At 39.1% G+C, this 16,157-nt stretch overlaps 1 protein-coding gene across 8 annotated transcripts; it reads right to left on the reverse strand.

Annotated features, from left to right (window-relative positions):
• Positions 1-8: 8 nt before the first annotated feature.
• nt5c3a (5'-nucleotidase, cytosolic IIIA) lies at positions 9-15,859 on the reverse strand. Of its 8 annotated transcripts, none has more exons than XM_026184965.2 (9): positions 15,703-15,842; positions 15,311-15,555; positions 3,906-4,004; positions 3,371-3,440; positions 3,120-3,252; positions 2,910-2,999; positions 2,650-2,812; positions 2,155-2,355; positions 9-1,622 (listed from the first exon to the last, which is right to left on the reverse strand). In XM_026184965.2, exons 2-9 carry the CDS (start codon positions 15,446-15,448, stop codon positions 1,521-1,523), a joined length of 996 nt encoding a protein of 331 aa, XP_026040750.1. In that variant the 5' UTR covers positions 15,449-15,555; positions 15,703-15,842; the 3' UTR covers positions 9-1,520. The 8 variants fall into 8 exon arrangements, with proteins under 8 accessions (XP_026040750.1, XP_080164603.1, XP_026040752.2 ...); XM_080308477.1 differs by having other exon boundaries at positions 3,371-3,485; XM_026184967.2 differs by lacking the exon at positions 15,311-15,555 and having other exon boundaries at positions 15,703-15,859.
• Positions 15,860-16,157: the final 298 nt, after the last annotated feature.

Raw genomic sequence — 16,157 nt, forward strand, 5'->3', positions numbered from 1 at the left:
TGCCCACATTTACAGTATGCCAGTATTCTCCATTTTATTGATATATCTTTTTAAGTGTCCCGTGTCTTTAACATAAACTGAACAATAACAAAAGGCAACATGCAGGTGATAGCAGCACATTTAAACCACAAACAAATTCAACATTCTACACAACATGTTGAGACGTTTTAGTTCTGAACCTCCCAAAACATAAAGATGAATATTTTAGAGGTAGTGCTCACTGAGAATATAAAGGTGATAAAACACATTACATTTAACAGGTCTCATGCTGGGTTTTTGTGAGCCATAGACAGCAGGTGACTTCTTTCTTTACTGAAACTGTGAAATAAACTACATTTCTTCATAAATAATGTAATATTTATTTCAATAGAGAAGCTTAAGGTGCCAGATTTTCGGGAATTATTATGGCTTTTTAGTTCCCGGTAATTCCCGCTAATGACAACTACAGGTATACTTCAGCATTAGTTAATACTTCTGTAACCTTTATCTCTGGCACAGAGAATACTTGAGTAAGAGAGCAGTGTAAACTCCTTAATCAAAAATGGCATTTGCCATAAATGTTTCAGTTGTAGCATTACAACAGGTGGAAATAAGTATGAATGAGCACATTTGGATATAAATTGAATGCATGTAAACATGGCCTTAGAACCTGTTCCAACATCCATAAATCAAAACGGTGCCATCTCTGCACATCAACAGGAGACTTAATTTCCCCATACATAGAATTTAAAAGTGCTTTTCATCTCATTTCTCATCATCACATCAGTTTCATGTTGACACCCCAAATCTCTCCTCTTTATCTAAAAAAACAAAAACAAACAAAAAACAACAAAAAAACAAAAACCCAATACTGGCTGCTGATGCTTCTGTAACCAAGCAAGAGATTGGAAAAAAAAAAAAAAAGTATTACTGATAAAAAGGTCCATTAATAAATGTTCTTAATTACTTTCCCAACCTTTAAGCCTTGCCTGTACAGATATGTGGCATGTCTAACAACAACAGTTTACGTTGCAAGACTGGCTAGAATGACATCTTACTGCCAAGTCGCAAAAGTAGAGTAACTGAGGTGACAGGCATGCTGGGATAGCTCCAAAAAAAAAAAAAAAAAAAAGAAGAAGAAGAAGAAGAAGAAGAGAAACCAAACTGTTTCATCCATCTGCGGGCACCTCATACATGGTATTGAAACATCACCATAATAAAAATACTCCTAGAAAAAGCTATGATAACAATACTGTGCAAATATTCAGATGTTATTATTTCATAAAAATATATATAGAGGAAAAAAAAACATCAGAAACAACTGCAACAGACAAAACACACCAGAGACCGTCTGTTGATGCTGAGTGGACTTCATTTACAAGATGTAAAATGTCTTTTTTAAAAGCCTGTCAAAGGGTGATGTGCTGAGACAGAGTGGAGCTGGTTAAAAAGGGTGTCAAGCCTAACTGGCTCCAGATTGAAGGGGGGACAGAGAGGTGTACTGGGTGTGGTGTGGGTTTGCGGTCAGCTCAGAGGTGGACTTAAAGAATCTTCTGGAGGATGGCATTTGGGACTTCCAATGTCTCGTCCTTCACCAGAACTATGTCATAAGAGTCCAGATATTTGTCAAGTCGCTCTTCCACCTGCAAAGAGAGGCCACAGAGAAAAGGTCAGGAGACAGTTCATCTAATCAATCTTCAAGCAGCCACAGCACCTGCCTTCAGGGAAAGTGAACCTGACTAAGCAGTCTAAAAACCATGTTTCCAATTTTTTGGGGGTCAACTCTTAAGTATTCTGTGATTTACATTAAGACACTATTTATCCTCAAATCTGAAAAATGGCATGGACTTAGAATTGTTAGGGTTTTTTTAAGGAGAAAAGGAATAAAGGCTAATTTCACTCTAATAATCTCTGGGTAATAATCTCTCAGTAAATAAATTAATAAAATTCAAAAGACAAATGTTTGCTGACAGTGTGCAATATTACAAAGTATAAGGGCTAGATGGCAGAAAGCCTTCAACATGGCATTTCCATAAACCCAGACAATGAGACACTGCTATTCTATTATTCCCTTACTGACCTCAAGTAGATGTAACATTGATAACACAGCCAACTCAATGTTCAGGGACATTTTTACTATGCTTAAGGATCTGTCTATGCATGTCATGGTTGTACCTTGTCATTGAGGAAGCCAATCTTTAAGATGTTCTCCGCATTGTTCACACCATCAGCCATGCTTAGGTCCCCCAGTGAGTCGCCCAGCAAGATGATGTTGGAGTACTCTTTGATTTGTTTGAAGTACTCTGAGTTCCGCAGGGCACCGTCGTGTTTGTTGTACACATGGATCAGCTCACCTTTAAATCCCTTCAAGATGCCCTGCGAAACAAGGAGACAATAAAAAAAATTCCATTCAGTTTTATTTACATAGCGCCAAATCTCAACAACGGTCACCTCAAAGTGCTTTATATTGCAAAGTAAAGACTCTACAATAATACAGAAAAACAATATTCAGACAAGCCCAGACAAGTGGAAAGAAAAACTCCCTTTTAACAGGAAGAAACATCCAGCAGAGCTTGTTCAGCCAATGTGCTTCTATTTCTCTACAGATTAACTGTAAACACCAGAATTAAGACTCAAAAATGAAGACTTTGTCTTTCATTAAACACTCACATTTTCATCAAAGTCCATGAAGTTGGAGACGACCTTGACGTTGGGGTGATACACTCCTGCCTGGCGCATAATTTCCTCTAGGACATCTCCTAGGCCAGCAGAGAAAATGAACACAGGCACATTGTGCTGCTGCAGGCGGTCAAAGAACTGCTCAAAGCCGTCTCTGAAACCAAACACAGGCACAGTTTATCCTTTACACTGTGCTCAAACAGGATTCACACGTGTAATTCAGTTTCCTCCACATCTTCCTCTACAGTTACCTGAGGGCAACATCAGACTCTCTGACCACCTCTGGCAGCTTGTCCCTCTCTAACCGCTGCTCCACAAGCAGTCGGTGAGAATTGAAATACCTGTAAATATGCAAAAACAATCTTTTACTTTTAGTAAGATAGACCTCACAACTTAAGCAACACACAGCAGTAAAGTAATCGAGTGAATTTGTACAGTGTGCTGGTGTGTGCAAGACTCACCACTCCACCATAAACGGGTATTTCTCCTCCATGGTGAGTTGAGGGTCGATCTCAATGGGATAATATTTATTCTTCAGTGCTAGCAGCTTACTCCTGCACTCTTCTGTTACCAGTTTGCAGTTATCAATGATATCTGTGCAGAGTAAACAGAACGTATGATTCACACAGGGGAACTGCAATTTATGTTTACATTTCTTACACTGTAAAGTGCTGCATAATAAAAAGAAATGTCTTTTTTGTGTTTTACTTACTGTGACACGTTGGACAACGCTTGCCGTTAACTGAGAATTTGCTTAACGTCATGTCAAAGTCTGTGATGATCTGAAACAGTGAAGAACACTTTGTTTGCCAGAACCATAAAAGACCCTGAATCAGACACAAAAAGAAACAAAGGCCCTCAAAAGGAATGCCCTGGAGGTGATAACTGCCAACTGAAATCTTTTTTAGTTTAGGTGGTGTAAGACAATTAGGGAACCCAATAGCTAAACTGGTGACAAAGTCAATTTGGGCAAATGCCATTTTTATGGGATACCTGAGTCAAGACTTCCTGTTCTCTATGAAAGTTATGTTTACTTGTTTTTTGTCTCAACGTGGACTATTTTACCTTTATTCACAGCTAAAGCCCAGTGAAACCTGCTGGGCCAGTAAAACACAAGCTAACTGGTGATAATTGGAAAAATATTTTTCCATTTGCTGCAGCCTTACAAGCTTTTTCACCACCAGGTGGTGGTGTTTTACCAAAAGAAACACAGACAGGTTTAGTATAATGACAAACTGATGTTTTACCTGCAGTTTGGAAGCTCCTCCTTTGATGAGACCGCAGATGATGTCCTCCACCTTCCCGTGGTCCTTCATGTGGACCGTGGTTTTCTCAAATTGAGGCATCTGGAGGGACAAAGAAGAGGAGAGACACGTTAGTGTGGGCTGACTTTTAAAAATTCCTTTAGTGTAGATTTGGGAAACGTTAATTTACCAACATAATCGTTTCAATTCTCAGATTCTTCAGCTTTAGAGATTTTTGAAAGGCTCTGGTTCTAATAAAAGCACCTCAGAGTAAACGCATCTGGTTAGACCTGCCTCCTCTTTTGGGTATAGAGAGAAGAATGAGGACGCTGCAGAGAAGTTTGTGTGTTGAGAACTTTGGGTTGATTTTAACTGAAATTAATTACATTTGAAGCGTATCTGTCAAAGAGAGTGCCAAAGGAAATGGAGACATGTGCTGTCTTGAATGCACCTCCTACATGCACACGATACTCAAACTGAACTACAGTCACTGGCATTTTTATGCATCAACACCTCGAGCATATCTGAACACAGTGTTCCCTGATCCACATGCAGAGTTTGCGGGTCATGAAACAGCTGATGTGTGGAATCTGTCAGTGTTGTATAACGAACTCAAAGACACACAAACAGCTACAGTGACTCTCTGCAGAGAGTGGGTGAACTTCAACCTTTCTTGTAACTTAATCACATCGCCATGAGATCTGCCTAGTCAGACAAGACTGTCCTCAAAGCACCTCACCACCTCATAACTTTTCTTTGTGAGTTTTCGTTCCAAAGTACTGGTAATGATGCGCTTTTTATTATTTATTCGGTTTAATTTAATATTAATTCCTGCCTTTTAATTTGCTGACATTTCTAAATGTCACACACAGCAGGACAGCTCAGATCAGTTTGTGTACATTAGAGCTACAATATACCAGACAACCTTAGAATTTGGCTGAAACAAGGGGAAAAGAAATACTTTGCAAAGAAGTTGAGCATTCAGTTATAAATATAAAGATGTTTTGATCACTTTTTACAAGTTAGCAACAGTGTGGCTGGTGGTGTCTTTTCCTTGCGAGTCTGAGTTTGTGTGTGGGTCATGTCAATTTGCGGTCCCTGTGACATCTACTGTAGCAGGAAGTACCATAAAAGTGGTTATGAGTAGTCTGGCAGATGTTTATAAGTCTGTTTCCGGATTTCTGTGGGGAGCTTTGTCAACACAGTAACACTGCAACTGAGCAGGAGCCAGCAATGAAACCTTAGAGGAGTGCAGTTGAGATAAAATATAGGTCATGTCATGATGCTTGTCATTTTTCTTGGTAATCTGTATCCATAACATGAACTGGCATGGCATTAGTTCAAGTGTTGTGTTGGGAGGAGCTAGTGTCAGAACAGCATAATGAACATGCTGATTTATAATTTATACCTTATTCCGGGGAAAAGTCACCAAGTAAAGTTTTGTTTTTTAATTTATATATAAATCAAATGATCGATTAATGATTCTCTACATGCATTTTCTCCCGTGTATCCATCTCATCATCCATTTAGAACGAGGGCTTGGTCTTGTTAGCCCAAATTAACTGCTCAAAGGTATTACCAAGATGGCTGCTAAATGGCAAGATGCTCTTAGGCACGCTCTAAGATATTCAGTGGGTTGAACCATAACTAAATGACATATTGCATGTCTCCTCACACTCCAGACGTTGAGGTACGAGGCAGTTTTTTCTTGAGTATAAACATGTTCCTACTAGTGCATTGAACGAATAATGGAGGAGATTTAAAACAAAAACAACCACTAACAACAGAAGCAACAGGAAAATGCATCACTTCAATAATTTTAGGGTTTTTCAGAGACTTAGTTTAAACACAGCCTGGGCCTCCACTGTGAATGCAGCTTTCACTGAAAATATATATAATTTAGTTTCATAGACCAACTAATAACAGACAGTCTTGCAATTAGTCTCTAGTGGAGGACAGTCTTAAAGGTTGTTGGAAAGATGACCTCATGTGTTTGAGGGAATGAGTGTATTTGTGTAGAGATGTTAAATGACCTTGTGCAACAATTCAGCTTGAATAACACCCCACCCGTTATTTCACAAGTAAAGAATAGTTACGTTAAGCCAATAATAGGTGATCATCCATTTTTGGTTTTGCTCATTTGTGTTTTTGTGATGTCTCTTGTGCAGCACAGTTATGTGTTTGGGTCTCAACCAAACAAACAACCAGAGAAGGAAGAAGAACCAACTAAATGCACACAGACAACAGTTTCACCATTTCACAAACACCCCCACCCAACATAATTTACACTTACAGTAGAATTTGACTCGTTACCACTTCATAAATTACTCTGAATCTATAACACAACATTATGAACACAAAAACATTAAGAAGCTAAAATTGACCTTGTCTCATGTATTAACTACCCTAAAAAAGGCCTCATCCAGGAATCTAAGCATGGAAACAACTTATCCAATTTTACATCTGTTGAGTGACGACTATATTCTGGGTCACTGTTAAAAGGATAAGATTACATTTGTTTAAAAGAGATTTAATAGGCTGCCAGAGGGGTGACCTACTAAAAAGCACTCAGACTATGAAATGGCAGTTTATGGGTGTTTCCTTGATGGCAGTGACATCTAAACCTGTTTATTATGAAACGCTGCTTCACAGCTTACATGTTATGTGTCTAAGACTACTTAACGGTCATGATCTTCTTAGCAACAGCTGATTACAACATTACAAATCAACAAGTTTAGGAAATGTTCCAATTTCAGAATTGAAGCCAATGTTTTAAACATCAAAACTGCTAAATGCTTAGATTTAATTTTTTTGTGAACATTGACAGCAAGAATTTGTTGCACTTAATGAATTTTTGCAATGAATGTGTAACAAAACTGCATGCAGCCTGGAGTACAACCATTTGAAACAAACACCCCTCCGTCCCTTCCTCCCTCCTACACACACACACACACACACACACACACACACACACACACACACACACACACACACACACACACACACACACACACACACACACACACACACACACACACACACACACACCTACCTCCAGTTTGGCGTCTCAGCTAAAACGAGAGTGAAGAAAAGATTGTGTGTCTGCAGAGGCCTTATATATCTACAGCAACAGCAAGGGAGGGAGGGGTTTTTGCTCAAAATAGATTAGAAAACATAGGCCCTCCCCCTATACAGAAGGGCTCAAACACTAGAATACAGTGTCCCTGTCAACACACACAAACACACAAACAAAACTCATATAAACAGCTGTGAAATTGAGCCGGGGGAGGAAAAAAAGGAAACCTTTAAAATCAATGAGAATGGGTTGATGACTGCTGCTGAGCACACACATTTTTAAACACACAGCATACGGCCCTCCACGTGGAAACACACAAATGCAGCAAAATGCTTGACGATGCATTAAAAGTCACAGGGGTCAACATTCGGTGTGAGCATCGAGCTGCTTGGGCATTCAGTGGTCAGTCACACATGAAAGATCAACTAATAGACGTGACTCAATGCAAGTTAACACATATATACATATTTTACGTATCTTATGCTCATCTTTCTGGAAATTCTCATATATATATATATATATATATATATATATAATGCAGATCTACACACATGTAGAAACATGCAAACTACACTGTCTTTACATTTCTGGATGCATCTGAACACGTCCAACATTCTTTTTGAAATGTATGCACACAAACTGGTACTCTGGCTGAACAAGTTCTTGCATTAAAGTCAACTCCTAGATAACTTTTCTCATATCAGTTGCAATCATGCAACTAATATGCAATTTATTTCATCAATAAAATGTCTGTTCAGTGGAGCTATCACTAAAAATCCATCACTGGCCCTGGTATTCAGTTGAGAAACCTGCAGTTTGTGATGGATAACATTCAGAAACCTGGTCAGCTGTCACATGTTTGTCATATTTTTGTCAACAACTCCAAGTTAAGAAGCTAAGAAGCAAAGAAACTAATGCTAAGTGATTCGATGACTATATAAAATTACAAGTTGAGCGTTTAGAATTGAGCTTTAAAGGCAGTGTCATTTTAATTGTTTAAGGGCAACTGTTATTCTGAACTGGCGCTATATGAAAAAGAAAAATTTAATTGAATTTTCTGCCAGTTATCACATCTTGCGTGCACCAAGGATCACAAAGCATGGGGAAAAACAGCATTGGATTGGTGAAGGTATTATCACAATATAGTCTGCATACATGAAACTCAATGACATATCTAAGTTTCCTTGAAGCTCATAATCTGGAGGGACCTTAAGTCTGTTTACAGCTCTCATGAAGTGGGTGCAGCCTCTAAGAACTCTGTTATCAGCATTTCAGAGAACATAAAAGGGAACGTTGCATAACAACATTTGGACCTTTGTGCGACACTGACACGATGCCACAGGCTTGATTTTCGCTGAACAAGGCTTGGTTCCCTGCTGTCTGTGCTGCTGGTGTTGTTGCTATAAGATGGCAGAGTCTTCTTTTCTGATCATCTCGACTCCCTCGCATACCACAACACCCAAAAATTAGGTCAACTATCTCCGGTTACATCTCACCCCTATAACAGGTCCCTGCAGCACGAGCCTCACAGAGACACAGCACCAACAGCTGCCTCACGGCTTTATAAGAAAAGGCCCAGTGACTGTTTGGTGTAGTTGTGTGGCAGGATAATACTGTTTCTGTTCTAACACACTTTGATTTAACTCTGCCTTTGCGTATTTTGGTTGCACAAACCAAGTGACAAAAAGCCAGTGGAAATCTGTGCCATTACCTTTAGTTTGAAATGTGCAATTTCACACTTCCCAAAATGCAAACCTTCAACTAACATCCATCCTTGCACCATCAAGCCCCTTCTAATCAGATTCACAGCTCCAGGGGATAAAACAATGGCAGGCTCTGATATTTTTAGGCATACACTGGGATTATTGTCTTATCCATGCAGATCATATGATATTAGAATGCTATCCTGAGCCATGCACTGCACAAAGGTTTCAGTACTTCAGTTTCAGGTTTGTTTAATTTCACTGATTTAATCTGTGTTTGTTTAGAAAATATTGCATATTTGCATGTGGCCATACAGACCCAGAAGCATTTTTAAATATCAAAATTAACACAGCTAGCCCCCCCATAGCCTTGGAGAGACAGCACACCCACCCAAGATGCTGCATGAAATAAATAAATACAAAAAATAACAATACGTTATTGTAAGATCAGCCAAGCACCCCAAAAAGCAGTCAACTTCACGGAAATGATCAGGCTAACAAAAACATCTGATCTTTCAATTAAATCTTGACTTCTCAAATAGGCAAATGATGGATGAGCACCTCGCTTTTAAAAAACCACAGACTTTCAATCCCCTGTTAGGAGTAGATGTTGAGTCTGAACAGGTTAGGTTCAGGATGCTGTGACCTAATCCTGGCATGACTAGGTCAAAGTTCATTAAGGATTAAATGCACAGCCTGACTGAATGTAACCCCCTAATGTTCATGCACTAGGATTTCATCACCTGTAAACGCAACCTAAAAATTGAGTGATCTCTAATTAGAAATAAGGAAATTTCCATGGTATCCAAGCTGATATCCCACATTAATCCAATCTTTACTACTTTTATGACAAACTCGAAACATGTTTTTGATAGCAATACCAGCCTGGGTATGATTAACGTGTGACATGGTGCCAGCTTTAAGGAAACCCTTTAGTGTCCCATTACCACACCCACACTGGGAGCTGCTATGGCTGTCAGCATGATGGCAATCTGTTCCTAATGATAACAAAGTTTGTTCAGTAGAATAAGTGCCTGCCAACCTGCTGAGAGACTGAATGCCAAGAGCAGCCTTAAAACTGACAAACCAAAACTGCCTTTTTTGTCTTAACAATTTCTTCTTATGCAAATCTAATAACTGAAAGTGTAACACATGTTTTCATTCATTCAACATAGCACCTTAGTCTCAACTTACCTCTCTCCCTGTTGTTTTCTTTTTCAAGATAATAATTAAGTCTATGTACGTATCCAGCAGTGCTATCCAAACTGTCACACTTTAATACCAACAGATAGTCTGCAAATATAACACATAATAGTAACACCTGTATAACACCTTATATATTTATAAACCCTTCAATGCTCTGCTAACAACCAGCTGTAGCATGTTCAGCTTTTTGTATAGGTTGCCTTGTTAAAAGTATACCCAATTCAGCCAGTCACTTGAGTTACATTTTCTTTACAACAGTGTATTCATCATTAAAGCCTATATATTTCCAAACAGTTTAGTTGTTTTGTTCACATTTTTCTCTGCAGAACTACATTATAGAGTACATTTTTAAAAAAAATCCTAGCATATATACATATATACAGTAAGGTTTGGCAGAGATGGAGAAGGGAAAATTTACACTGTTGTGCTCTCTAGTGGTCACAACAGTTAAACACAGTCCAGCAAGCTCCTTCACCTAAAAGACCAGTGTGTAAGTTTTGGTGGCATCCAGCGGTGACAGTGCAAATTGCAACTAAATAAACACCACTTGCCTCAAACTCTTCTTTTTTACTACATTTGCAAAATGAAAGGTTCTACAATCAGAGTTCCATAAAGTGCAGCAAACTGCAGCACTTGGAAACGTATACACACAGCTAGAAATGCCTGCTGAATATGATGTTAGAAACCTAGAAATGACTGTCATTCATTTAAATGTTTTGTTCATATAATCAGCTATCAAGGCCATTAAGACAACACAGTAAGTGTAATCAGTATCATCATGTAGATAAAAAGAGGAGGACAGACAACAAGGCAACTTCCAAAAGAATGCACGTTTCTCCCTCTGCATTTAGTAATGCAATTAGTCAACTGGAAAAGCAAATAAATGCTCACATAAAAATACAGTACTTCTAACAGCCGATGACAGAGAGAAGAGCTCTTTACAGATAACACTCTGCTTCTGTCGCACTCTTGCCTCCGTAATTGTTTTCATTTTATTTATATGGGATGTTTTCCTCCATAGTTGCAAATTGAAAAGGTTCAACATAATATACAATTCTCTCAGAACAGGGTTCTGACATCACTATCCGCTTCAATGTAAACAGTGAAAGCCTATGGATAAGAGGACTAACTTTTTTTCTTTTCTTTTTTTTTACAAAATCTAAGATGTCTATAGTGTAACTTAAAATCAGATTTAAACTTCTGCTGTCTGTTAATACAACACATATTTATGCTAAAGTCAGTAAATATTAACGAGATACTCACTTGATACCACTGAGGACAACACTACGAAAACTCAATTCCCAGATGCATTAACAACTACTCAGTTTCATGTCTCATCTAGTACTATCCTGTCAGGGATGAACACTGATATCTCTCATTTATGTTCATTCTATAACATCAGATTACTATGATGCATTTAACAGATTTAATTTCCCAAACTGACATTTCCACACAGGCGTACAGCAGTCAAGGAACAAACTGGAACAATGAAAAGAATAAATTCAAACATGTGAAATGAGGAGCATATCAGCAAAGAGAAATTAAAGTTTTTGGACACCATTTCTCAAATGGAAACACCCACCAAAAGAAGCCATGTTGAAAAAATAAATAATCGTGCTACTGAATTAATTTATGTGCACTTGATATGTGCAAGGGATGAACTTTGCTATCACGCGGAGGCAAATCCCACTAGTGGAACTGATTACAGCCACAGAATCAGCAATTTGAAACAACAACAATGCAGATGTGGAAGTAGAGTAACTGCGGACAAAAGTTTTGGCCTGTCTCAGCAATGCAAAGCCCCCAGTTTCCAACATCAGCATGGAGGAGAGGAAGGCACTCCCATCACTTAGTAATTGCAACAGAATTATCATCCTTCCGGCAGACAAGGGTAGGTGCATAGTTTTGCAGAAAACCAGAAAGACAATCATGAGAAAATTTTTGTCTAAGCTTAGTGACAAAAATACTTGATGAGCCCCTGAAATGAAATGCAGGTAGTGGTTACATGAAGATAACAGATTGTCTGAAGCAGTTAGAATAAGACAATGCTACTGACCACATACCACAGGCTATTCCCAGGGGAAACTACACCAAGTCTGTACGATTTACTGAAGATACATAAACAAGGTGTACCTTTTAGAGATGGCACGATACCACTTTTTTATGTCAGATACCGATACCAATATCATAAATTTGGATATCTGCCGATACCGATATGAATCCAATATAGTGTGTTTTTAACCAATAAAACTGTTTTTTAATATCTTGCTGCATTTTGTATAGGTTCAAACTCAAGTTAAAAAAAAACCCCACTAAAGCTATTCTGTTTTATCTGTATGCAAAAAATACACTGCAACTTCACTTCAACAATACTGATCAATCTAATAAACTTAAACCTACTCCATCCTCCCTATTCTGGTATTTTAAAGAGTAAGCAACCTAACTAATAGGGTTGCAAACTCCCAGCAAAAATAAATAAATAAAAAATAGTGAACCACCCCCTCCCTCCACCTCATGATGCTTAATCGACGTAATCAACTTTAATTTGATGCAGTGTGAAAAAAATGCACAGAAATCAATTATTTTTCAAGAAATATTAAATAGATTCAACAGCTTTCTTCAACAGAAGTGCAGACTGCAAAGATCGTACCTTTCCAAAGGAAAAAGTACTATAGCTTACTAGGGTATATTAGACTTAACAGTTACTATATACAGTAATGGACTTCTATAAATTTTACATCAGATTAAAACTTTGGGTGTAAGATTCAGATAATTATTTATTAAAAGCTAGACATTTTAAATGAGAATAAGAAAGAAAAGTATGACTTTGTGCCCCCTTTTCCCTGTTAATGCCCTATCGGCCCCCCTGGTTAAACATTGCTAGACCCACCCCTGCACAGTTACCAGCCATCAACTACGTAGAAAAGGATCCTGGTGTAGAAAGTAATATTAAATAAATTCTAACAACAGCTTATCAAGCTTAAATGTGCTGCTGTTGTTCAGCCGCTGGCTCCCTCTTTCTGGCGCGAAGTGTGCAATAAACAAACAAGAGAGACGGACTCGCGACAGAAAAGCCGATCATTAATCAGTTTCATGATTGAAGTAGCAACAGGAGAGGGAGGGAGAGAGAAGAGGCAGTCGCTCCATATATCGGTTGTTAAGCTTAACGCTGTAATGCTTTACAAACATTCAGAGATGAACTGACACACTTGCTTTACTTCTCTCTGGGGGAACTTCCTCAGAGATGAAATGCCGGTTTGGTAGCGAGGCTACAAATACTCAACCAGACCGCCGATAGAGCAGCTGTGGCGTGCCCTATCATGTGACACATACTGCTCCGACTGCTACGGTTATGAGCTGCTGAGTTAAGCCATGTCGCAAGTTTTGTGAGGTGCTTTTTTGATATTTAATGGATCGGATTACATTTTTTATTTTTCTCCGATATCCGATCCAGTAATTTAGGTCAGTATCAGACCGATACGATACGTAATATCGGATCGGTCCATCTCTAGTACCTTTAAGACCAATTGTCTGTATGAGCAACTCAGTCTCCTATAACATCTCAAAGTTTATGGCTTCGATCTTTAATTCGATGTGGTGTTTATGCAGCTCTAAACACAACATCCAGAACACTTTGAATTTCGTTGAGAAGGTGAGAGATGTCATTATGGAGGCAGATGATCAACGGTCATGACAATTTACATATTAATGATCATTAAACTGTCCATTGAGACGTTTTTCTTCAGTACACTATGAGAGCTTCATACAAAGCAGACAGGCCATTGTTGCAAGACAAAGCACATAAAAAGGAACTATGACTCAATGACAGGAGGATACCTGCTATGAAAATTACTATCAGCAAAAATGTAAATCTAAAGTGTAAAGTGTGCGTGTTAGTCCCCATAGGGAAATAGTTCCTCTGCATTTAACCCATTCACCCAGTGAAGCAGTGGGCAGCCGCCAGTGCAGCGCCCGGGGAGCAGTGTGTAGGGACGGTACCTTGCTCAGGGGTACCTCAGGGTAGCCGTTCAGTGGAGTCGAACCCCCGACCTTCCGATCATGGGGCCACCACTCTACCTACTGAGCTATCCCTGCTGCTATCTTTATCTGCAGCCAAAGCATTTGACTGCTGCTACAGCCACTTCAGAATGTGAATGTGCCAACTGAATTCCAGGGGAGTCTTTCTAGTAAATTAGGTTATAAGTGTGTGAATGTTTTGGATAGAAGCTGTATACAAACAGCTTTGACTAACACAAAATAATGGCTCAGTTGGTGTTATATTACATATTACAGTACTTCTGGATATAATCTAGCATGAAAGCTTGTTTAATATGTATTTTTCAATGACAAAATATTGTAAATCTCACATTCTTTGCTGCACCAACTACCAAATGTCAAACTATGTATCTGTAGAATACATTATAAAAACACAGTTAAAGGTAAAGATATATTTAAAAAAAAAATGAAAGAGAAATATGTTGTGTGTGGTAAAGGTTTTCCTAATGTTGGACAGCATACTGCATACCCAGGATTTTCCCTGCCTCAGTATTATTTTTTAGGAAGTCTTTCAGGAGGTGGTTTGAAAAATGTTTTATTAGATTGCTGTTTAGTTTTGGAAGGCAATCTAAAAGTTCTTTGGTGGTTGACACCAACTTTGGATGGCATGTTTTTTTTTTCCTAAAATAAAAGATGTACATACCTCAGTGTGAACAAACTAAAATAAATATCTAAATTATCAGTGTGTTTGTTTTATATAATGGCTCTTACATAACAACAAAGTTACGTGCTGCTGTTTCCCACCTTTTTAACAACACAGGCATATGACTTTTCCCCGCACATTTCTTACCTTCATTTTTGTGTCAACTGTTAATGTTTTAGCAGACCATTCTGATTCCTGCTAGAATGGTTAGAGAGCTGGACCCAGAGTCCTACCTGCACTCCTGATGATTGCATAACCTGTAGTAGACAGTAGCACTCAGCATTTTTCTAATGTTGAAAGAGCTGCAGAGCATCACTGACACAGAGGCTCAGCTGTCACTGCATAAAAGTGGCTCCTGCTCTTTCTGTGGGAGAAAAGCTGCCCGGTGACCTCTAAACAGCTGCTGTTTTAAGGAACTGTCGCGCACGCGTACAGCATCGTGTAGGCCCATTAATGTCAAGAAAACAGAGCAGAGCGTCCCATTTCCGGCCGAAAATTTCTGAACGCATGCTCCAACCTCCTGTGAGTGTTTCAGTGGACAAAATACAATGTCATAACAAGTTTTTTTTTTTTACTACTTAAACACATTAAACAACTCGCTCGTCTTGGAATAAAGACGGAATAGCTATTATGAAAAAAGTGCACCTTTACTTTGAAGCCCTTGCTCCTTCCCTTCCTGTTTCTTACCGCTCTTGATAAAACTAAATTGTCTACTTGTACTAACCATTTCTATGATCCTAGTTTTCTTTCCAGCTCGCTTCTTTTTGGCGACGATGTACTGGGCAAGAACCACGCCGCCGAACAAAGCACACACACTGGCGCTGGCCGCGGCTCCGACCTTCACCACGGCCGTCCTGTCCATGACGGTCCGCCGTTTTCTCACCGACCTGCCCGCCGACCGATCAGTCCCGTCCTTCCTCCTATCAACAGACGTCTGCCTTCTGGTGCAATCACGCAATCAAAGATCGTCTATACAGAATGTGACCCGTTACTATGGGGGCAAAATGTGTGTGATTTTTATAAGAAACTAATTCAAACCAGAATTTAATTTGCCGGTTGCTAAGCCGCACCAGATAAGCTAGCAAAATTGCTACATCCAAATCTTTCTAAACTTACTCTCCAAAAGTTGATTCTGTTCATCTGGACGTAGCGTTTTGTGGGAGAAACGTTTCGTCACTAATCCAAGTGACTTCTTCAGTCGCAGCTGACTGCAGGTTTCTAACAATGACTGTATAAAACATGGACGACGCGACAGCTCCCCAAAAATGAAGCCAAAACGTCTCTATCGCCCCCTGGTGTCTGGCTGCAGTATAGGTCATAAACCCCGCCTTCTCCATGTTAGCAGATGGGACTGGGGTCAGACTAAAATAAACCTATTCTCCTCAGATAATTTTTTTCCAAAGATTCTTTCTTTTGTTATCAATAGTTCTCATCACGCTGATTGATGTTCAAGGGGTCTCCTCTCCCATAAGTTTGATTCTAATTCCAACCGCGGTGATGTTAAATAGGGGTGAAACATCATCAAAATAGCTTTGAATGGCAGCTGCAGTCACGGAGAAACTCTGCTATTC

The sequence above is a fragment of the Astatotilapia calliptera genome, chromosome 11 (assembly GCF_964374335.1).
Source record: "Astatotilapia calliptera chromosome 11, fAstCal68.1, whole genome shotgun sequence".
NCBI lineage: Eukaryota > Metazoa > Chordata > Actinopteri > Cichliformes > Cichlidae > Astatotilapia > Astatotilapia calliptera.

Excerpts from the sequence above, each read along its gene's own strand:
- nt5c3a (XM_080308477.1), bottom strand. The coding sequence starts at position 15,448 with ATGGACAGGACGGCCGTGGTGAAGGTCGGAGCCGCGGCCAGCGCCAGT. Across the intron at positions 3,486-3,905 it reads GAGGAGCTTCCAAACTGCAG|GGTCTTTTATGGTTCTGGCA; the intron begins GTAAAACATCAG and ends TGTCTGATTCAG. Across the intron at positions 3,000-3,119 it reads TACCCGTTTATGGTGGAGTG|GTATTTCAATTCTCACCGAC; the intron begins GTGAGTCTTGCA and ends GCATATTTACAG.